The sequence below is a fragment of the Carassius gibelio genome, chromosome A18 (assembly GCF_023724105.1).
Source record: "Carassius gibelio isolate Cgi1373 ecotype wild population from Czech Republic chromosome A18, carGib1.2-hapl.c, whole genome shotgun sequence".
Taxonomy (NCBI): domain Eukaryota; kingdom Metazoa; phylum Chordata; class Actinopteri; order Cypriniformes; family Cyprinidae; genus Carassius; species Carassius gibelio.
Window position 1 is genome coordinate 19,085,626 of NC_068388.1, and position 24,362 is coordinate 19,109,987.

The window sequence follows — 24,362 nt, forward strand, 5'->3', positions numbered from 1 at the left end:
AAATTGAAAAGTCTGTATGACTTACTTTCTTCTGTGGAACAAAAAAGAAAATATTTTGGCTATTGACTTTGTGTGGACAGGCTAAGAATTGTTATTTTTGGGTCAGCTATACCTTTAAGCACATGCAAAATAAAAGTGTGGAAAATCAGTCCGAAAGATTGAAAATTAATAATATGTAATTGATAATAAGTTGCCTGTATTGCGAAAAAGACCAGAAGCAAACAATCACCATGTCGTTCCGGTAATTCACTGATAGCCAAGGGATGATGTCATTCACGATGTTGTCATTGTGATGATGGGTGTGGTCATATGTCATTTTGAGTGTTGGGAAAGGAAAATCGCTTGTTTCGCTGAACTGTTGAAAATGGCCATTTCCAAATCTGCCTTGAGGAGGTTCTGTTATTACCTCTCATAAACAACTCTGTGTTGGTTTGTTTATGAGTAAACATAGCTCAAGTTTGCTCCCAAACACAATGCTTCCTCTTTAGCAAAAACATCTGCTTTTCTTATTAAGCAAAAATGTAGAAAACCACACAATTTTAACATTTAGTCATCAGGTTCACATCATTACCAAGCACATGCAAATAATAGTTATTATTTATTTAAAAATTAAGCAATGTAATGGGTGTAACTTAGCTTGAAATATATGATTTCTAAAATTTCCATAGTATAATTGCTACCACATCTGTTTTGAATCCATTTTCCAGAATGCTTTGCTGCCAGCCGGCCTCAGGCAGAAGGACCAGACCGCAAAAGCAGCCACAGGTCCTTTTAACCGCGAAAAACTGCTGCAGTATCTGGAGAAGGAGGCTATGGACTATAAAGACAGAGAAGATTACGTCCCCTTCTCCGGAGAGAAGAAAGGTACAAGGATGATATTTTTATATATATATATATATATATATATATATATATATATATATATATATATATATATATATATATATATATATATATATATATATATATATATATATATATATATATATATATATATATATATATACTCTCTGACATTTGATACAGCAGTAAACATGAACAGTAACCACTAAACAAATCTCATTCTGATGGGATGGAATGGGAGAAGGCATAAAGGTCCTTTAAGTTGAGTGTCTTAGAGTAAATCAGTAGGAATTTTAATAGTACAGGACAGTTTAGAAAAATCTATTTAACCGAAGGTCAATCAGTAGGCTCAAGTACGGTAAACGCAATACTATTGTTCACACAAATATGGAAAACATGTCACTTACTCATCCCCATGTTATTTCAGACCCTTATGACTTAATTTCCTTACAGGAACACACAGGAAGTTTAAGTTATAGTACAGTAGATAGATGTTATTTTAACAAATAAAGAAAGGATTGCCTAGGAGCTGCCTTAAAATGAAGCAGACTTCATTTTAAATGGTCATGATCTTCTTATTTTGTGGAGATGCCAACCTCTGTAGCTCTACCACTGGAGAAAGATCAAAGGTCAGCTTGGATCACTCGTGCCTTGATAAGCAATCACATAATAGCCTTGACATCATTGAATTGCCGACATTGAAGTTGTATGCCAGTCAATCACTGTTTGTGGATACCGTAGAAATGAATGAGACATGCCATAGTCGTCAGTGATTTCTCTTATAGAATACATTTAGCTCATTGTTAACTTCAAAAAGAGATAAATCCTAAATGAATGTTTAATGGCAAACAAGATTAGCCGACATGTCGATTCATTAAGTGATAAGTTGTTTCCTCACAAAAGTGGTTTATACATCCATTCCTGTTGTAGAACAGCTTTACACTTATTTTTGCTAACCTTCCTGGAGGCTCTTGTTAAGACACATTTATGGTCCTTTACGTCTTTTTGCAGCTTGAACGTATACGTCACTGTACTTTTTCATTTATATGGAAAAGAACAAGTCATGCAGGTTTGCTGAGTAAATAAATGACACTACTTTTTTTTGGGGGGGGGGGGGGGGGGGATGTACCTTTATCAGCAGACACATTGCCTGCATCCAAAGTTGCATGTTCTCTGAGGGTTCTTGTTTTGAATAAGTACCTACTTTGCAAACTTTGTTCAACATGGAATGAAGGTAATCTGGACGTACGGCATACGTCATGTTGTTATTGTCATGTGACGTACTGCTTCACTGCCACTCGTCTTCTATGGCCTCATGGGATAGATAGTCAAATGCTACTGGTAGGTTCAGTGATCAGAGGGTGGAGATAGGTAGTTTAAGGGGTATGTAAGGTGGGAGGAGTTGGATCTGGATCCCACCTCGCAACCTGGATCTTGTGTTCTGCAGTGAGAACCATCTCTGGTTTTCGGAAGCTTTCAGAGTTTTCTCATAATTGTCACGCACTGCTCAGGTTTGGTGTGAGCCTTTCACATCCTCCTGCTGTGTGTGTGGGTGACGTCTGTTTCACACTGCAAGCGAGAGCAGCGCATATTTTTTTTGGCATGCATGTTAATCAATGAGTGCATTCACACTAGCAGGAGCGGCGCATGAGCAGCAGTGTAGCGGGGCGTTTGGCACCGAGTCTATTTTTGCTGCGCTGCTGACACTCAATTAAAGTGAAAGCACACTTTCGATAGACAAAATATATTTTCTCACAAAAAAGTGCTAAAAATGCACAGAACAAGCATGTCTAGTGTCTTTTAACACGAATTGGAGTTTGTCGGGAAAAAAATGAAAATTCAAAAATATGTATAAAAGATTTGCCCATTTAAACCTAGTTGTTTTTAATTATTCAGTTTGATTTCTTTTTCCCTCGGTGGGTCCCCATAACCATCATGTCGCTGCCACTGAAATGATCTACATAGATAAGCAAATTATAACTTAAAACATTTGATCAAACTCTTAATGAACAATTAATCTTGCTCAGGATCTTACGTTACAGTGGAGTATATACATAAGAAATTTGTATAAAACTTATTGACCGCTTCTTTGAGTAATGTATTCTGTAGGTATTGCACTCGTGTTCACTTATGATTGACATGGCAAACTTACGCCTTTTATTTATTTTCAGTTCTTCAGTTACAGAAACAGTGCTATAGACACAATAAACTCACATGACATCTTCAGCATTCGGCTGATGAAAATATGATGAACGCTCAGCGTGTTCACCTACGGTTTGGTTAGAAACACACCTTTAAATTTTTTTCCCTAGATTCTCTAGCCTACACAAACAAATAATTAGATTTGAAAGTATATTTATTTACAGTGAAATGCACTAAACAAACACATTTAAATTGAATTTAAACTGTCATACCTAATAAACATAATATTCTCACTTAACAGTTAGATAAAATGAGTGATTTGAAAGATGTTTTTAGCGTCATTACTGCATTTACATGATCCTTCAGAAATCAACAGCCGAGTAGAATTTTTTCCAGGTTTCTTTGATGAATAGGGAGTTCAGAAGAACAGTATTTATCTGAAATTGAAATCTTTTGTAACATTTATAAATAACTTCTCATCACTTTTGATCAATTTAAAGCAGCCTTGCTAAATAACAGTATTAATTTCTATAATCTCTTTAAAGAATACAAATAAAAGAAATAGTGACTCCAAGCTATTGAATGGAATAGTGTATAATGTTACAAAAAACGTTTATTATTATTATATATATTTTTTCAGATAAATGCTGATCTTTGGATCTTTCTATTCATCAAAGAATCCTGAAAAAAAAAAAAAAACTCAACTGTTTTAAAAATGTATAATCAGCTAATTGCCATATTAAAGTGATCATGTGACACTGAAGACTGGAGTAATGATGCTGACTGGAGTAAATTCAGCTTGATCACAGGAATAAAATACATTTAAAATATATATTCAAATAGAAAGCAGTTATTTTAAATAGTAAAAATATTTCAAAATGTTATTGTTATGCTGGACTATGGATCAAAGATCATAGCGGTTCGCTGCTGTGAAGCTGTACATACACTTCCAGTGTGAAAACTCTGGCGAGTCTGATAATAATAATAAAAATAATTCATTACATTTATATAGCGCTTTACATTGATCTCCTCAACCACCACCAGTGTGCAGCATCCACCTGGATGATGCGACGCCAGCCATAGTGTGCCCACCACACACCAGCTTATTTGTGGAGAGGGGACAATGATAAGCCCCTTCACACTGCACATTGGTCCCGGGAATTTGCCGGAAAACTGCCGGATTGCCTTCTGTGTGAAAGCAAACACTTCCCGGGATTGATTCCAGGATAGATCCCGGATTGGGGACCTAGTAAGATTGCCGGGTTGAGTCCCAGAATGAGCTCTGGATGCATTACCAGTGTAGTTTCCGTAATCTCAGTGTGAAAGGGGCTATACTGTCCCTTTATACAGAGCCTAGCTCTGTGTGTGTGTGCATCAAACCAAATTTTCCTGCCAAGCATTGGACAGGCCTTTATTTGGATGTAGTTTGTGGACTGAAATTTTCACAAAGTTACCAAAACTGTCAAAAAGACAATCGTTCAGTGTTTGTTGCTGTTACGTGATGTAGCTGTGTATAACTGGGGAGAGATGTGGGCTGATGACATCATGGAGGTCATCGTATTTATATACAAAATATACAGATTTGTTGTCCACACTAAAACGCAAGGGCGATTTATCCACTCTGGGACCCGGTTTAAAAAAATCAGTTTCCCTCTCCCAAAATCACATCCTGTGGTCTCTTAACTTGGCAGATCACATCAATTGATCCCTTATTGATGGCATGCAAAATGTAAGCCTGTTTTAAGAGTTCAATATTACTTTCATGTCATCAGTCAAAATAATGAAAATGTGTGTCTAAAATATGTACATTATTGGTAAATAACAGCTTTAAAAAATAGCTTGTAAGATAAATTTGATTCAGCAGAGAGGTGTGATTTAATATGAAAAACTTAATAGTGTAATGGCGAACTAATAACAACCAAATTAAGTGAGCACAATATTTGGATTATTCAAATAAATGACAATGTATGTCACGTTACAGTTCTGTGTTATTAATCCTTCTAGGCAGTTTCCTCATAGATGCATGTTAATATGGCTATTTAGTTTAACCTTTGTTATTGTTAATAGCTACAGAAAGACATCTAAAGAGTGTCTTTAGAGTACGTCTATTGTATCTCTCCTGGTTGTGAGCTTCTCGTCTCGTTCATTATCTCAAACGGAATTAGGATTTCTCACACTCAGCATACATTAGCATGTAATGGATTAATACACTCGGTTTTAGCATTAGTGTGAACAGTAGTGTGTGCTTAGGTATTGACAGTACCCTCTTTTCCAGTTCTAACAATGGTAAGGAATGGTTACAGTTATATTTCCACTTGGTTGAGCTTGGTTCGGAACGTCACGGTTACAAAAAGTTATTTTCCAGCTCTATTAGAGAATGGTTTGTTTTCTGCTGGTGGAAAAAAAACAGGGTTTCCACGGGTCCGTAGTTTAAATGGTTAGTTCACCCCAAAATTTGTATTCTGTCTTACAAATTAAGATATTTTTGTTTAAATCTGAGAGCTTTCTCACCCTGCATAGGCAGCAATGCAACTGTGCTCACATATTGTATTTTAATACAGCCAAATTGCCCTACCCCACTCAAATTGTATTAATTTTATTTGTGCAGGTCTTAAAAAAGGCCTTAAAAGTCTTTTTAAAATTAGATTTTAAATTGCAGATATCCTGGAAAAGTGGCTTACAAGTAATATGTATTTATATTCATTTAGTTGTAGCTCAGATTTGTAAAAATCAAAGACATGCACACAGTTGTCTTTCACACACCCTTGTTCTGTTAGTCGCGGTTCATTTGCATTGTGTAATGTTCTTTAGATCACTGAATTCTAATGTCTCATCATAACTCAAGCCTCTCATCTCACAAAATAATGATTAAGTGGATTTGCAGTGTGTTTTTTTTTTTTTACTTTGTAGGTGCATAACATTTCATAAATTTAATAACTACTGAATCTCAAGTGTTTTCACAACTTCTGGTTTAGGATTTGCAAGGCTAGGCTTTGAGAACATTAGATTTTTTTATCTACTTCTGAGAACAAATCAGGAAACAGGAAGTGCTGGAATTCCTCTGGGATGAAGTCTAAATGGCCCTTAGCGACAGAGAGAGATTTTGAGAGATATGCATCTCTGTCAAGTGCTGCATATCTCTTTATTTATACTTTGTTTCTACAGTAATACAGTCAGGGCGGGTACACATGCCACAATAAGAGTTTGATGCACCTCAGTGGCCTGAACTGTTATAATGTGAGTGCAATGGAATACTTGACTCCATGGATTTGTTGATGCCCATGTGTCTTCTCTCTGATTTCCTCTATTTGCTGCTCAGCTGCTGAGGGTCTTTAGAGTGCGGCTGGCTATGACAGCCTGAGCAGAAAGACTCGTTGGTGGGGGGTGGACTCTGTGACTGGGTCGTAAAAGGACAGGAAGTTAGGGAGGTGGAGGTCAGCCAAGATCAGCTCAGAGGCTCAGCTGAGCCCAAAAGACACACTGTAATGGGCCAAGCTCCTCTCTTCTAGTTCTGACTGGTTTTGTGATGCAGCCTTTTCTCTGTACAAAAGTGGTTTGAACAGAAAACATCCACTAAATAAAGGGCTTAAATAAAGCGTTCTCTCTTTTCTCAGTGTGAGGTCTCAGTGCTCCTTTCAGATCCAGCACAGAAACGCTCTGGTCATATCTGCCCTTCAGAATCAGATTTCTGTTCAGTTTCTGTGAATGTGGAAATGGAACAACCCCCAAATTGTGTTGTGGATTTAAATTATAATTCTCTCATAAGTGGTTTTCTCTGCTTTCCATTAGGGGTGGGCGATATCTCGATATTAAAAATATATAGAGATATTTTTTAAACACGAAATGGATTTTGACATATCGTATATATAGATATTGTTTATATTTAATTCTGATTCCACCACTTTGCTTGTTTGCCTTCTCTGTGCTGTGCTCGCCCAGCTCGCTATCCCCCCACCTCCTTGCTTTTGTCCCCCCTACCCTCGCGTGGACAGAACTAGTCAAAAAACAAAAAACAAATGGATTACTGGCTCCATTATATGGAGATACCTCGGTTATAAGGCATTGGGCGAACAGCAGGCAGATGTCTACTGTAGGGCCCTATGATTTCCGCGATGCATAAAAACGGAATTTACAGTTTAACGCGGAATGTCACAGAATTTGTGAAATTTTGAATGAATTAATCAAAAGTAGGTCATTGGACTTACATCAAATCGTGATATGGACTAATATCTGCAAATATTAAGCCGGAAAAGTCTATTTAAATATGAATCCTGCATGTTCTGCGTGTCTGTGTTAAATGAATGGCGCAGAAGAGCGTCTTCATTAATTAAACACACTGAATCGCGCGTAACGCTCGCGGTGATTTCAGCTTCTGTCGTCTCACTAAATTAGGACGTAAACACATGAAGAACATCTCCAGAACTGCACCGAGAGTCACTTCATGAGCATCTGACCATTTGATTTGAGTAAAACTAGCCCATATCACATAATAGACTGTAGTATCACATACATAGAACTGTAACGGTTTGTCAAAATAAAAGTATTTGCCAGAAATCTGTTACTATTGTTCAGCAGAATGTACATAGCCCACTACTGCTATTAAAATGAAATGAACATAATTTTTTAAGGAATAAATCAAACATTTCTTCCATGTTTTATTTTTAATGGTGAATCCCCTTTGTTTACCAAGAAATAAAGTTTGCTTAATTTTAAATAATTAAAAGATAAATTAAATGAATGTTTTATGCCTTCATTTGATAACTATAAAAATGTAAATACACAGAATTTCTGAAGGGAAAGAAACATTTCACATAAGGCTATTTTAAGATTTTTTTTGTAACTAATTAAGTTGTTTTTATTCATTTAAATAATTAAACATGCTAAAACACAGAATTAGGTAACAAAACATATGGTGAAGAAAAAATAAAACGTTTCATAGGGCCCTAAACGTACTATTTGGCATATTTGTTTTTGCAGTAGTTTTTGGGTCGTTATTTTTCCTGTAAAGATATCGAGATATAACTAAATATATCGAGATATATTTTTTGCTCCATACCGCCCAGCCCTACTTTCCATGCTCTGCAAATAGTTTTCTGCAAACAGTGTTTTTTGTGTGTATTTTCTTTCTTTCTTCCTGGTTCACATTTATTTTTTGCACTGATAACGTGTTTGGAATTCAGCCAGACCTCAAACACAAAGCCTCTTCTTGCGTCCGGATCAGTGAGAAAGGTCTTAGACCCTCAGCCTCAGTTAGGAACTCGAGTGTTGCAGGTTATAAACTAAACAATAACTTGTGTTGTGCCTAACAAAGAGTGGTAAAATTACCATAACACACTGCCTCTTTTGCTCTTCTTTTACTCATTACAGTGTGAGTGTTTCACAGTTACTGAATCATGTTTAATGAAGCAGGATTAAGAAAAGACAAACTAATCGTTTGTGACATCAGCGGAAAGAGTCTCTAAACTGACGTTTCTTTCAAAATGTAATCACAAAAATTTGACCAAAACGAAACAAAGGTACAAGACTGTGTACTTAAAGGTTTTTGTTTTTTATTCCAACGTGTTATTTTGGCAAGGTTTACTTGCAATTTGTCTGATTGCACAAAATCACAGGTAATGTAGTTTTAACCAGGAATTTCTATGTTAAAAAGTTATTTAAAATAATGTTCACTTTCAGGTTCAAAACTTTCTGAAAATCTTTTAAATGGCATTATTTCAAATTGTATTAATTGAGAGACGATGTTATTTTTAAAGTCATGAAAACCTTAATCTAATCATACATGTTTCCTTAAAGAAACAAATTCCTTAATAATATTTATAGCCATTTGTTAACTCACCATTTATGCAGAGTCATTTAATCCAGATCCATCATTTCAGCCAAGCAACAAGCTATGTCGTTTGCTACTGATTTTTTTTTTTTTTCATCTGTCTTTTTGCTTTACAGGAAAGGCATGGATTCCCAAGCAGAAACCAATGGAGATCCATCAGGAGCAAGCCACAACCCTTGACCCGGAATTGGAAGAGGCACTTTCTAGCGCTACTGACACCGAACTGCATGACTTGGCAGGTAAAAACAGCTAGAGAAACTCACAAACAGAGTGGTAATAGGAGATCAACAAGAGACAGAGAGAATGCTAAAATCACTAGGATTAGTTTTTATAGTTCTAAGCCTGAATGAACAGCTCTGTGCTATCTATTGTTCTAGTGTTTTCTATTACTCTCTCTGCTATAATTTTTCCCTTCTTGACTCTGGGGGTCTGAACGCCCACACTGCATCCATCACAGCTCTAGAATAAAACAGCAAACATGTCCTGTCTCTCTCTAAACAGCCTCTTTCAGCACGCTGCTTTAAGAGATTGTCCCTGGCTGGTTTCCATCACTGCATGATTCATTATAACCCTGATACACTTTATTCATTTCTTGTGCTGAATGTGTTTTTTGGTCAGCTGTGCCAAAACACAGGAATGTGAATGTATAACCCCCATAATTGTATAGTGAAAAGCTGCACATAAGCTTTAAACAGCATTTTTTTTTAAATGCACTGTGAATTATTTAACTTTATACCTTATGATGTCTTCACCCTAATCATGGGTGCTTTTAAATACATCATTGTGTATATTATAACATTTCTATATTGTGTTGTCCAGCTATTCTTGGAGTGACCACACTAGTGATGAGCTCGCAGAGTTATGACGGCACCTGTACAGATGGTTATAACAGTGAGTTGATTTCATCTTTCAGCAGATATTATAGTTGTGTAACTTGTGTTGTGTTTTCAATTCCTTATTTCTCAGAATGTAAATGTATACTGTAAATTAGTTTTCCTCTCATGCATTCATGACACGATGGAAGCTCATTTCTTTGTGAATGTTGTGTCTGACATAGATGTTATTAAAGGAGAAAAAGTAAAGCCAGTTTTCGATGAGCCACCAAACCCTACAAACGTGGAGGAAACGCTACAGCGGATAAAATCCAATGATTCCTCGCTGACTGAAGTCAATCTCAACAACATAAAGGTAAAGAGATTCAGTCTAGTACACTCAAACCCTATGAAAAAAAATGGTCAAAGAAAAATTGCATTTAAGTAATCTTCATATTTATGATGATTATTAATTTTATATTGCCAACAAAATATTACCAAGTACAGTTATTCTAAACAACTGCATTTGGAGGCATTTGACAATCTGGATTAAACAAAATATTTAGGACTTGAAATACACAGTGTTTGGTTTATTTTTATTTTATTTTTTCATTTTGAACAAAAAACTAAATTTATATATATTTATATTTAAATTATGTCTGTATCACTTATTATATTAGTTACATTGATCATGTGGCTCCTTTGTTCAGAAGGCCTGATTTTCTTGGTTCCACTAAAGCACAGGATGCTTTATGAAGCATTCTCAAATGATGTTGAAGAACATGAATATCAGGTTTTGTTCATCTCCGTAAAAGGTGGACACAGCAAATATTACAACACTCAAATTATGGTGATTTTGTGAAACATGCAAACTTTTTCACTAGTGGTCGGAGACACTATCGTTATTTTAAATATTAAAAAATACATGTTAAATGACAAAGAATGTATTACGTAATTTTGGAAATCGAACTAGGAATAATGGGCATAAAAAAAAAAAAAACATTCTAGCTGCCTAAAATATTCTAAAAATCTTTGAAATATTTGTTATGAAATTACTATTCCATAATGTTATGAATAGTAAGTCTAGGGCATGTACCGCAACATTTATATATTAACGTACTGCTGAAGGTGGGGGTATGGTGGAATAACACATGACAGACTCTTTCAAAGGGAAAAATAAACTGGGCTTATTCACAACAAGCCAAAAGGCCACGGGACCAAGTCAAAAGAACAATAATGTACGCTTTGTACAATGTGATATTATAAGCAAATAAACAAACAAACAATAAATGGGAAAAGAACAAAAGCGGCGCCAAAGGAAAGAACTAAATATAACAAAACAATCCTTACTCTAAACCTAATCTAACCAAAACAAAAATGTAGAACATAAACCAAAATCTTTGGTGAATCAGGCACCCGAACTAAACTACCTAACAAAAACAGAAATACAAGGGTTGACACTCACTTCTTACCTGGTGTGTCTAAACAATCATCTGCTATGGGTGCAGTGTATATCGCGATATACTAACCTGCGTTCTCTTCGCAGAATGTCAGTTTTTAACCGATATCTCCGAGCGAATGAAAAGCTAGACACATCAAACTAATCTTGCCCATGTTAGAGCGCAACAAATATTATTAGTACAAAGAAACAAAGCACATAGCACACAACTCAATTCGCGGGCAGAAACATACACAAAAACTCCGTTCACTACAGAAAACAAATTTGGCTACAAAGAGCTCGATTCACTACACAGGAGAAGAGAAAGCATGAATGAACACGCGACCCCTTTAACCAGCTGGGCAGCCTCCAGTTGACTCTCAAGCTCCGCCTTAATGATGACTGACGTCCGACTCGGCCAATCACAGCAACCTGCAAACAGAGAGAGTAAACTAGAGACAGAGAGAAGACAATGAGCACAACTACCGACACGTGCTCAGTACACCACGTGCACATATCAATGAAAACAAAATACACGTGGAGCGTAACGCATAAACAGACACACAAACTAGAACTAGAATAAATATATTTTTCTTGAAACCTCCTAACCCACCAGGTTTCAAATTGTGAATTATTTCGGATATCTGTTTTTGGCTTTCGCTGGGATCTATGTTATTTCATTATATAAATTCATATGATTCTATTCTTAAAAAAAAACACACACACAAAAGAACAGCTTTTTGTGTTCTATTTATTTGTTTGCTTTTTATTTATTATACAATGAAAAGGCCTCTAACACTAGCTTGCTCTGTTCTATTTCAATTACATTTAATAAAAAAAAAAATAAATAAATAAAAACCTTGCCATGTGTATTACATTAAGCTGAGATTCTTGTAGGGATCTCTTGTAGGGCTGATCTGAATACCATTTTTTGATCTTCGAAGCTTCGGTAGTAATCAACACAGAATATTCAAAGCTTTGGAGGAAGGGGGCTGAACATTCTTCTTTCTAACACTGTCTACATTGGACACGAGCGGCACAGCAAGACAAATTACAATCAAACCTATTATGCTGTCTACAATGGATGCGGCGCATGCTGCTGACAGTAAACCGTTGCTGCATTCTATTTATGACGTACTGACAAATTTCAAATTAATTTCAACGGTTTGACGCGTGTCAGTGTAGACCGACTTTAGCTTTTGCGGCGCGGGGCATCACGACAACTGTTGCGTCTGGTGTACACAGTGTAATACAGGCAGGAATCTCTGTGTCTGTCTGTTTTCATTTTTATTATGTAGAGAACCATTCATCCAGTCGACTTCACACATGGCGGGTGTGTTGCTGCGAACTCAAGGGAGTGTAGTGTGTCATTTTGGTGCAATATGGACTTGCCACACATTTAGAATGAATAAACTTTTAATAATCTACAGAAAAGCGCGAGCCAGAAGAGGGACGCCTCATGCGGGCAGGGCTTATATGCTCTGAGAATGGACACTGCACTAGTGATACAAAACACACAGTTTTAATAAAGACCAATTATTATTAGGCTGGGCTACAATATTGATTTTTTTTTTATGACTGCCATATTTGCAAGTATTTTCCTAGCAAATTAAGTTCACGGTTTTACCATGTGTAAAATTACTGAATAACATGGCGGATAAAAGTTTTTACATTAACAATATACTACAGGCGTACTACTTATAGAACTCTTTTTCAAACTAGGCCAGTTTCAAATTGCATATTTGGCACACTGCCTTTGTCTTGTCCTTACTCAACTTAAAGTGCTCCCACACAGCTGAGGTCTTCTGCATTTTTGTCTTCTCTTCTAGAGGAACTGAATCATTCACTCATGGGCGATTCATATTCAAGGGCGAATGAGAACAATTTCGCGGGGGATGCTAGGTGTTTGAGAAAAAAAAAAGAATAATTTGAATCTCAAAATTGATAATCGAATGTAAACTTACCAAACAAATATTCAAATAATCAAATATTCTGTTCCAGCCCTCTTGTTGATTTGATTGATTTCAATATCCTCATTTGTAAATCCGTTTGGATAAAAGCGTCTGCTAAATGAATATATGTAAAAGTACATATGACCTATGTCAGTGTTCGACTCCAAATTCATAAAAAATGGAGAGCATGTTATAAAATCTCAGAATGAAGGCCATGACAATGAGTTTAGGGACATACAGAAGCGTCCTGATACATGAGATGCTATGTTCATTTTAATGTTTCCCTTTTCTTTTCTTCCAGAACATTCCAATCCCGACTCTAAAGGACTTTGCAAAAGCCATGGAGAGAAACACTCATGTGAAGAAGTTCAGTCTGGCTGCCACCAGGAGCAATGACCCTGTTGCCGTGGTGAGTGACATGATTCATTTCAGATGTTCATGTGTTCTGGGTTCAGATTGAACAAATGCTGCCTTAAGGGATGCATTTGTAATTTTTTGTGTAAAAAAAAAAACTTTCTGTGTTCCTTCCAAACATGTCTGCTGGTTTTCTATCATTGCTGGCGGTTTCAGATAAGCAGCATTTGTTAAACCTCTGAAGATGTACGTAGTTTGAAATGCATTGCACTCTAAATAGTAGATGATAGGCTCTTTACTTGTAACTGGTTACTGGTGATTTGTCTGTGTCAAGTAGGTTGTCCATCTTCACTAAAAGTGAAAGGCAGCTTGAAGCGTAAATGCTAAGATATATATGGAAGAGATGCGGCTCTCTTGACACTATGTTTAAGCTTTGTGTGTTTCTCTGTGTTCACTGCAGGCCTTCTCAGACATGCTACGAGAGAATAAGACGCTAAAAAGTTTGAATCTGGAGTCTAATTTTATCACTGGCGCAGGAGTTCAGGCTCTGGTAGAAGCTCTGCGGGACAATGATGCGCTCACAGAGATCAAGATTGACAACCAGGTACAGCACACAACTTCAACCACATGTTCTTCTAAAACCAGCAAGATTGTTGCAGATCAACTTGCCACATTAATTTAGAAATGTGACGCTAATATTAAGCAATTATTGTCACGTGTGCATTTTTTTTTTTTTACAGCTTCATGAAATGTGGCTTATCCAGTCAACTTGGACTTTTTAAATATTTTTAGCTATATATATTTTTAGCTGGAATGCATGAAATTGATAAATAATTAAAAAAGTGACCTTTACAAAATACTTATTTCAAACAAATGCTGTCCTTAATCAAAGAATCCTAAAAAGGTCACACACACAAAAAAGGGTTTCCACAAAGATTTTAAGCAGGACAACTAAGTTAAATTTTTATAATAATAATAAAAACTATTTCCTAAGCACCAAATGTCTATATATTTCTGAAGGATTATATTCTGAAGACTGATTGGTGTAATGGCTGCTGAAAATTCAGTTTGGTCATCACCAAAATAAATAACATTTTAAAATATATGAAAATACAAACAAATAAATGCATCCTTGATGAGCGAACAAAACTCCTTTTAAAAGCATTTAAAGGGGTCAAATGATGTTGCTAAAAAGAAAATTATTTGTGTATTTGGTGTAATGAAATGTGTTTGTGCGGTTTAAGGTTAAAAATACATTATTTTCCACATACTGTCCATTTCTGTTTCTTCTCCTCTGTTTCTCCTCCGCCTTTCTGAAACCCGTCGTTTTTTCTACAAGGCTCATCGTTCAGATGTTTTCAAGCGAAAACATCTGAAACATCTGAAGCGATAAGAGCACTATACAAAGTGTTTAGAGCAGGGGAATTTAAAATTCCAGCAAAATGAATGAATATATAGCGTCACCTTAACATGTAATTACTAGGGCTCTCAAGCGATTACAATTTTAATCTAATTATAACATAATGTACTGATTAATTAATCACAAATTAAATGCACATCAATTTGGCCTGAGAAATTACCCCAAAATGATAGTCAATGTCGTGTTAAAATACATTACAAAATGACAATAATAAAGAAATATTTTGATTCAACATAATTTATTACACAAACTTTTAGCCTACAATATGGTCATAACATTGTTTTTTTTTTCAAAAGCTGCATCTGAAGTGTCATTGAGGTATATTTACAGACTTTTCAGAGCTAGCATGAATGCATTTACACTGCAATTAGAATAAATAATACAGAAAGATTAATGGATTAGTCGGCCACTGCATAATGGGCCTTAATTCAAAGGTATAATTAATTATGATTCATCTGTAAATGTCAGCACAGGTCTGGATACTAAAGTCGTTGAAATGTGTTAAAACCCTGCTATTTATAAGCACCATGCAAACTGAATTCAAAATGTCTGTGTGTGTGGGCTTATATAAGCATGTGTTAAAGAGACAGTTCTGATGTGTGTCCTCTCTGCTCTCAGCGGCAGCAGCTCGGTACGTCGACAGAGATGGAGATTGCTAAGATGCTGGAGCAGAATACAAGCATCGTGAAGTTTGGGTACCACTTCACCCAACAGGGTCCCAGATCCCGCGCTGCTGCAGCCATCACAAAAAACAACGACCTAGGTGAGAACACAACCTAATGTACATATGGTCGGATTAACAGAAACAGGCTCGCACAGATTCATTTTTGGACATGTGCCATTCTGTAAAGCTGTGCTGCTTCCTTAGAACTCCACCCACAGAATCTGCTGTAACCATGGTAATAAAGCCGTGGTAAAGTAGCCCTAGAATGAAAAACTGGTCACGTACACACTGTACATTTTCAGGAGTAACAACATCATTTAACATCATTTCACACTGTGGTAAACATAGAAACGCTTTTGCCTTCTCACATGTTTGGTATTTTATGAATGTGATTAGCAGAGCACATTCATAAAGGGTCGCCATGTCTAATTGTTATTTGTTGTGTCTTTGGACTTGTGATTTGAGTTTGTCTCATAAAGCAGTCCAGTTTGTAGAGTTAAACTAGGCAGGTGACGGATACTTAAAAGAAAAACACAACTGCGATACGCACTGAAATACGTCATTAACAACTAATTGTTCAGTTTGGTTCTGTACACACTAAGTAGAATTGATGCAAATGCAGAAGTGACTCCCGTAAATTACTGAACTGTGTGTGTGTGTACAGAACCGGATTAAGCACTAAAAGGTGAAATGATTTAGCTACAGTGTGTACGTGTGAGTTGATTACTGATGCACATCTGTAATTTACATATCAAGTCATATTCAGTACTCAGTAACTAAGCACAGACATTATTTAACAGGTACATGTCACATCTTGTTTGTCAGTCATAACAGAGCTTATAAGGCAGGGTTCCTATGGGGTTTGGAAAAGTATTGAATTTGATTCAACTATTTTCCAGGTCTGGAAAACTATTTTTTTTTAATATATATAATAGAAAATTCTAAATTTAATGAAAATAATTTATCTCACAAGAAGCGAGGTTTCATGATCGCCAAATATGACTGAATGAATTCAAGGTGCAATTTTTCATTATGCAGGACTGGTTTTATACTGTCAGTCATTTTGAATTTGAATTACCTTGACTTTTGGGATTTTTCTCGTATTATTTCTGAACACATAATATGTATGAGACAAGTTTGTACAATATGTAGTTGTAGTTCATGTACATGTTTACATCACGTTCACATCATGTTGACAACTTCATGTGTGGTGCGCATGAAATAAAATGTTATTTAACTAGAGGGTTAGTAAAGAAAAAGTTACTTGAATCATGTTGTAGTTACATTTTCAAGTTGACTAGTCAACAATTTTCAAATGTTCTGAAAAAAAATGTATAGTTTACATTTTTTAATTTTTTTTGCCAAATCGCCCAGCCCTAGTTAGATGCATTTTGTTTACACTATTTTCTTTGCACCGTATTTCATAACTCAAGGATATTTGCAAAAATAAAAAAATATACAGACTTTTATGAACGCACAAGAAACCATTCAATTTAGCAGTTAGAACAATGCACACTGAGTCACTTGTTGTGCCACCAGCCCATTTCACAGTGTGGTTTCTTGTTCTCCATAGACTATCCATTAAAGAGACCTAATGCCTTGAAATATGGCATACTGACCCAATGAAAGACAAATCTTAAAACACTTTTTTTTTTTACGGTACCAGTCTTTTTTATAGACCCTTGAACTTGCGGAAAGTTATGCCATCAGCCTATTTCGTGTCCACGACCACAGAGAATGTGTTAAATTGGACCTCAGGCCTTGATATTAGAGGTACTACCATAATAAAAGCAAACTTTTGAGCAGGTGGATCTCTGTTAATTCATGTGCATCCATGCTCTTGTTTTATTCATATTAAGATGGCGGTGATAAAGAAATTAAGGTCATATAAAACAAGAAATTGTAATGCGTAAACATGCAAAACCTTCCCATACACATTTAAATGGTTTCTCGAAAGCACGAAAATAGTTTCCTTTATGCATGTTAAAGTCTGTATTTTTTATTTATTTATTTTTATATTAGGGACTCTGTCACTTCGAGAAAATCTATGAAAAAAAAGAACAAATTAAAATATTAACAGAAGACTACTATATACCAAATAAAAAGCTGAAAATAATGCTCTATGAAACATTTATGTTAAATATGATCTGTATGTGTAGGAACTCTGGTAAAGGTATGGTAGCAAAACACAATATTATTATTAGGTTCAGATGAAAGTGGAAAAATTATAAGTGGACTTCAGAAACAAGAAAAAAAATTGCTACAAAACTGTTGAATAAGGTCTTTTATACTGTTATTTTATTCATGGTACTTTCTTTTCCTTTCTGTGTTTCTTCAATGAAGTTTGGATCTGTCTCCAGTTCGCCAGTCTTATGTTACAGCACACACACAGTGTGCTTTACACGTGTGTGAGATGAGGTCATGCGTCAAGCTCTATTCCAGTGTCTTTAGGTATTATGTGTGAGAGCATGGGTTTGACATTTAACCCTTGGCATGACTGCTAACAGCACATTTTGAAAGATGACGTGTGAGTTTTGTTAGAACTGTTTTTTGACTCACCTGTACATTGGACAGGTTATACAGGGTGTGATAAGTTATCAGATCCTCACTGTTGTGAATTAAAGGCCTTATATAGAAGTGAACTAGTCAACACTGATTAACCAAGCACATTCCACTGCTGGAAATCACACACAAGAAAAAAAAAAAACACTAACATGCTTCAGCACAGAGTCTTATGTAGGCTATCTTTTGACTTAACCCTCTGGAGTCTAAGGGTATTTTTGGGGCCTTGAGAAGTTTTGTCATGCCCTGACATTTGTGCTTTTTTCAGTTTCTTATAAATATCTAAATGGGTAAAGTCTAATATCACTGTAATCAGCACAAACTGGGCTATAATAATATGTGAAACCCATGCATGTACATGATTGTATTTTTGAGAAAAAAAATGTTATGCATGGTTAGTGAAAAACTAAAAATGTTAAATCACTTGCATAAGGCAATAAAACACATACATAAAATTGGTTGCCGGAAAAGTTGCGAACTGGAGCTTGTAGCCTAGAATTTTTCTTTCTGAATGATGTGAAAATCATCTTGTTTACTCACTCACAGAAAACAATATATTGATTTAAATTTTCTAAAACACTTTTTGTTGGTAAAAGTCATATGCGAGTAGGCGTCAACTATCATGAATATCATTGTGATTTACACATGAGAAGACAAAGGCCTGCATAATGAGCTGCATAATGAGCCTCTCATTCAACTGTGCCACTGTGAGGGAGGACTTACAAGAAAGAGAACAAAATAAAAGTATATAATTTTATGTTTGTAGTTTATTAAGAATATATTTAATTATCCCACAACATAATTTAATATCCACTTGGGGGAGCAGTTAAACAGTTTATTAGGAACAATCAAAGCTGACTTTCAAATTTTTTGGCATCCTTTCTCTAGTCACACAATCCTTCAGAAATCCTTTTAACAATCTTATTTTCTACCAAATAAACCCCATTTATTATCATCATCATTATTATTATTATTATTATTATTATTAATGTTGAAAAGAGCTGATAATATTTTTCAGGTTTTTTTAGGGGGAATAAATCGAAAGAACTGCATTGTTTTTACATTTGTTAGAGTTATCTCTATTTGTCACATTTATATTATTTACATCAAGCTTTTGAATGGTATAGTATTGTATATTGTTATTGAAACTTCATAATGTTTCACTTGATTATACATTTAGTCAGGAATTATAGTTTGGAAAAAGTATTTGGAAAAAGTCTAACTAGTAAAATGTTTACACTTTATGTGAAAACTAGTACAAATAAATAAAAAGAGACTTACTCTGTTTATGATCTCTGCTGAATAAAGTGCTTCATTCTTTTTTCTGAGGAAATCCATTTCTCAAATCCTCAACCACATCACATCTTTTTGGGGTGAATTATGTCTTAGTCCTCTCATCGCGAAGCAAACAGTAAAATAAAATAAAAACTTGAAGAATAGTCTGGCTGCTTTTTCTTCTGTGTGGGTGTAGGCTATTCAAGCCGCGCGCTTCAGTTTGAATCTGAATAGCGCGTTCAGCGCGGGGGCGTGGTCACATTAGATATAATGAGCGGAGATATGAAAAACAGACATTGCGTTGTTTTCATATGGATTACTTTATCTCAGAATATTTGTTTTCGGCAGCACTTGTTTAGTTTAAAAGTAGACATTCCAGGCTTTCTATAGATATCTCTCTCATGTCTCTTCGTTGAGTATTCACGGAGTTACAGTTCATTTTAATGAAATGTTTGTACATGACGATCAGCGGAGACAAAGACTGTAGACGCGCACCTTGTTTGTTATCTTTATTTTATAAGTGCACAAAAGGTTTTTTGTTATTATGTCTGTATCCAAAAAAAACTAGACCCTTTACAGATTCGATTGATGTATTGCTCTTATCTGTACGATTAAAACTGAGAGTGTAATTTAAGTTATTTTCGGGGTTATCAGGTGAAAATGACTCAAAACGCATATATGCGTTAATCGACTCGAAAGGGTTAAGGCATAAAGTCTGGTCCTCTTTGCTGCTTATTCTGTCAAAGAATCAGGAAACCGACAGCAAACCAGCTACAATGGGTGAAGACCCTTTTGTTCAGGGTAACCTGATTGTTCGTGACACAGAAGCCCCTTTCAAACTGCACGTCGGACCCGGCAAATTGCCGGAACATTGCCAGGTCACCTTCTGTGTGAAAGCAAACACGTCCCAGGAGTGATTCCGGCATTGAACCCGGGTCGGGGACCTAGTAACATTGCCGGGTTCAACCCGGGACAAGCGCTGTGTGAACAAAAGCCAGATCTAATGTGGTGTCGAAGTGATGACACGTGTTATCGCGCAACTCTCTTACCGGCTTTTTTGAAGGAAGATCAACGTTCGCGATGAAAAAATATGTGCAAACTGTAATGAAGCAGAGATCAGTTAGTTCCTCACTTTCCGCGCTGACGCCGAGATCGTTCGCTCACTTCAGTAAAAGTATAAAGTGCCTAGCGTTTTCGACTCATACATTACACGTCACGCCCTGATATCACGTGTCGTTATGGGATCTTCAAGGGCTGTGTGAAAGCACGCACATATCCCGGGTAATCACTGGCAGTGTGAAAGTGCAAAATCTAGCGACCCGGGAACAATTGCCGGAACACTTTACACGTCTATTTGCTGGAATCGCAGTGTGAAAGGGGCTAGAACAAGTTTTGGCTGAATTTAATAATTGTGTTTAGCTTTCATCAGGATGAAGTATTGACTAACACACTAATGTATTAAGTATCTTAAATGAGCAGATCTCATTTAAGGTTCTCGTATCTTAAGACACGAATGCTGTCAGTGTATCTGATTACTAACACATCTGTGTTTTCTCTTTCAGTGCGGCGGAGGCGAGTAGAGAAGGATGTGTAGAGCATATTCTCCTCTCTCTCTCTCTTCTCTCTCTCTCTCTCTCTCAAGCTCATCGGGCTCTTGTGCCAAACCCTCTGAGGGAGCCACTTCACCTGAAGAAGGGACACAACTGGATACTTTGCCTCCCTAATGTTAATACTCAATAATCTTTTTCTGTATTATTATTATTGGTTATTGTTGTTTTTATAGCTGCAATTCTTTTGCATCCATTTTTTTGTTCATTTTTTGCATGTGTAAAATCTTTTCTGCTGTTTTCTTTGAACAAGTTCTTTGAAACGAAACTAAACAGGTTGCAACGGTTACACACATACACTCAAGAGCTATAGTGACCTCTTCATGGATGGGCTGGATCAGAACCTGTTGCCCACATTCACTCTGAACAAATCTAGACTCAACTTGACTGGATCTGCTGTGTTCCCCGCTTAATGTGAGCTAAATCTAGATTTGTCGAGTCTGGGTTTGGAGCACAGGTTTGAACAGGTTAGCTAATAAGTTGCGCTGATCGTAACAGACACTCCTTAATAAAAGTCATCTATACTCTCACGGTTAGCTTTAGTTCTTTTGGCATGGGTTTTACCTCACTGTAAAAAGTTCACTAGCTTTAGTTCACTGCGGCTGTAGTTCTATCGGCATGGGTTGTGTGTGGATGTCTTTGGGCAGCTGGGTGGTCTCAAAAACTCAGCTTCCACACTGCACCTCATCACATGTTCTCTCGTCGGTTTTGCTGCTGATTGTGACAATTCGTATTGTAAAATTCACCTCTATTTCCGAAACACACCACCTGACACTGTGTGTCTGAGGAATTACAGTGCTAATTTAAGATCGGTGCCCCATTTTCATCAGTTGTCATTGGAAATGGAAAAACGTACCAGATCAGCACTAATTCCAACCTTGGGTGTGTAGATGATGGTGAAAGTTTGACCAGTTTTACTTAGGACTTAAAAACTGTAGAGGTTTATTTCCACTGAGCAATGCACTAAGGGATATTTTCTTCTTTTTTTCAACACAGGAAGTGAGCATTTATGTAGTGTAGTTCTCAATTATAGATTTAGTTTATTTCCTGTAGATAAATTTTAAATGACATTTCTAATACCATGCCAAAGACTAACATTTAATGCTCTTAAATATTAGGTCAGACAAGACAGGTTAGGATTTAATTTTTTGAGTTTATTAAAGGAATAATTTACCCTAAAAACAAATTGCTTAATTACTTGCCCTGAAATTTTCCAAACCTGTATGCTGGTATTTTTTATTTATTTGTGTGTGTGTGTGTATAACACAAAATGTGAATTTTTAAAAGTATTTTCACACAATTTATTGTAACCACAGCTGTCAAACACTTAGCTTTATGTGTTATCAAGTTATGCTTGTTTTGTATGTGGGTTACAACGAAATTTAAGTCGCTCATTGAAGGCGTGAAAAAAAAATCACCATCAACCAATCGAAAAATGGGTTGGATAAGTTTAGGGATGCACTATATTGGAATTTTGCCAATATCTGATATGCCGATATTTTTCAACTAATTTTGACCGATACCGATATATTTCCTTTTGCTTGGAATGAACACAAAGTCAAATTATAAGCAAAATATTTTTCATTTTTCAAAATAACTTATTTGTTAGAATTAAACAACAATGAAGGTTTTTTTGACAGTACATTTGAAGCTTTGGAGATAACTATAGCCTAAATAAACTATATATCAATCGCTGCATTTTTTTTTCCGGAAAGATGCCATGTTAAACCCTAATATTTTACGATTTAACATTTATAGATGGTCTTTAAAAAATCTTTTAGAGCTTATTATTTGTTTAAAAAATAAAACATATTTCACGTTAATGAATAAATCAGTATATATATAATGAATTTACAAGTGTCATGTTTGATTTTTTTTAATTTTTTTTTCATGTAAGCTATAGCTTCTGACCTTTAAATCAAAACATACTCATTTTATGACCTTAATTACTGCTTTATTTAATCCGAAACAATCTAAATGTTATTTTGGTTAGGCTATTTTACTTTTAATTCAATTAGAAGTATGTCTATAGTGCCCCCTACAGATTAAAACTCCTTACCGAAAGGGCGTTAGGGCCTGGGGGATGCGGTCACTGCTGCCCCCTGCAAAAATTTGCTTCAAGAATGAGTCACACTGCTGACTTCTAATCACTAGCACACCCTGAGACGAGACATATCTGCATTATTTTTTATATCGGACCAATGCTGATATTTACAGTTAAAGCCACTGTCGCCGATTCCGTTATCAGTCCAATAATATTAGTCATTCCTAGACTCAGAATGTAAGTCATTCCTCAAGATGTAGTCACTACAGGTTTTATATGGAAAATAGCTGCATGAAGTTTCTTCAAAAGTTATCCCATTAAAAAAAAAAAAAAACTAATCAGATATGGGTTTGGAACAACATGAGGGTTAATAAATGACAAAACATTCAAGTTGTGGTGGATTATTCCTTTAGTTTATGTAGGATCTCTGCATCTAGAAGAACATTTTTGAAGCACATGGTCTGTGCTAAAGAGGAAATTAGGGAACTAGTTGAACGAGAGCGAGAGGGATGAGAAAAATGTTGTCCTAAACAGAAAAATTCTGTTAGCATTTAACAGTCCTGGTGCAGCCAGAGCCTCGAACATACACGCATGTTTGCGATCACATGCATGTTTGCATTGTAAAGCAAAGCTGTATCTTTTTGCGATATAACATGCTTTCGTTATACCAGTTAACCTTTATACCGCTTGCCGTTTTCTGTGAGCTTGTATGTCCTACGAGGTTCATTGATAGCGGTATGTAATGTAGAGCACATATGCTTTGGCACGTTTTTGAGGAAGGTGGTGAAACTATCCAATGGACCTTCTGCACAAAAGTATGGCATCTCGGACTAAGCAGTCTTGAGCATGCCCGGTATGGATTATACAGCTGGATTTCACAGGGGAACATGTTGTATACCTGCTTTAAATGCAAAAGCTTGGACCAATTTTGAAGTGTAACTTTTCTCGCCTTGACATTGCGATTCATTGTTTTGTTCCGTTTTGTAAGAGCCTTGTGTATCAAGTGAATTTAGGTTGATTGTTTTCTTTCTTTTTTCTTTGTGAAAAATGCTGAATTGTTTATGAAAGCCATTTTTTCCCCTTTCTTTTTTCAGGTTATGGTTCATGTTTCATTCCATCTTTGTTTGATTATGGGTTAAAGGTTCATGCTTTGCTAAAAGCTTGTGCTTGTAAGAAAGTTATGCTCTGCAATATTACCATGAGTTGTTTGAAATATCCATCTCAAATCCTCTTCAGAAGATTCCACTCGTATATAGATATACATATAAATATCATGTATTGTAAATGTCTCCTATGTTGCCACAGTTTTGTATGTTGATACGACATGTCTGGATCCCAGAAGAGGAAAGCTTGTTATGTACTGTTAATAACAAACAACTCTGTAAAGTATCAGATGTCCTCAATAACACGTATGTTTTTACA

General features: G+C 35.9%; 1 protein-coding gene across 1 annotated transcript in view; it reads left to right on the forward strand.

Moving 5' to 3' along the window:
* Nucleotides 1-24,362, forward strand: part of LOC127934324 (tropomodulin-2) — a 29,454-nt gene extending 5,092 nt beyond the window's left edge. Inside the window, exons 3-10 of the mRNA XM_052531627.1 lie at nucleotides 708-864; nucleotides 8,929-9,051; nucleotides 9,632-9,703; nucleotides 9,870-10,000; nucleotides 13,316-13,423; nucleotides 13,829-13,972; nucleotides 15,407-15,551; nucleotides 20,852-24,362. Coding sequence (XP_052387587.1) covers nucleotides 708-864; nucleotides 8,929-9,051; nucleotides 9,632-9,703; nucleotides 9,870-10,000; nucleotides 13,316-13,423; nucleotides 13,829-13,972; nucleotides 15,407-15,551; nucleotides 20,852-20,883 — 912 coding nt within the window. The 3' untranslated portion in view covers nucleotides 20,884-24,362. The remainder of the gene's footprint in view (nucleotides 1-707; nucleotides 865-8,928; nucleotides 9,052-9,631; nucleotides 9,704-9,869; nucleotides 10,001-13,315; nucleotides 13,424-13,828; nucleotides 13,973-15,406; nucleotides 15,552-20,851) is intronic.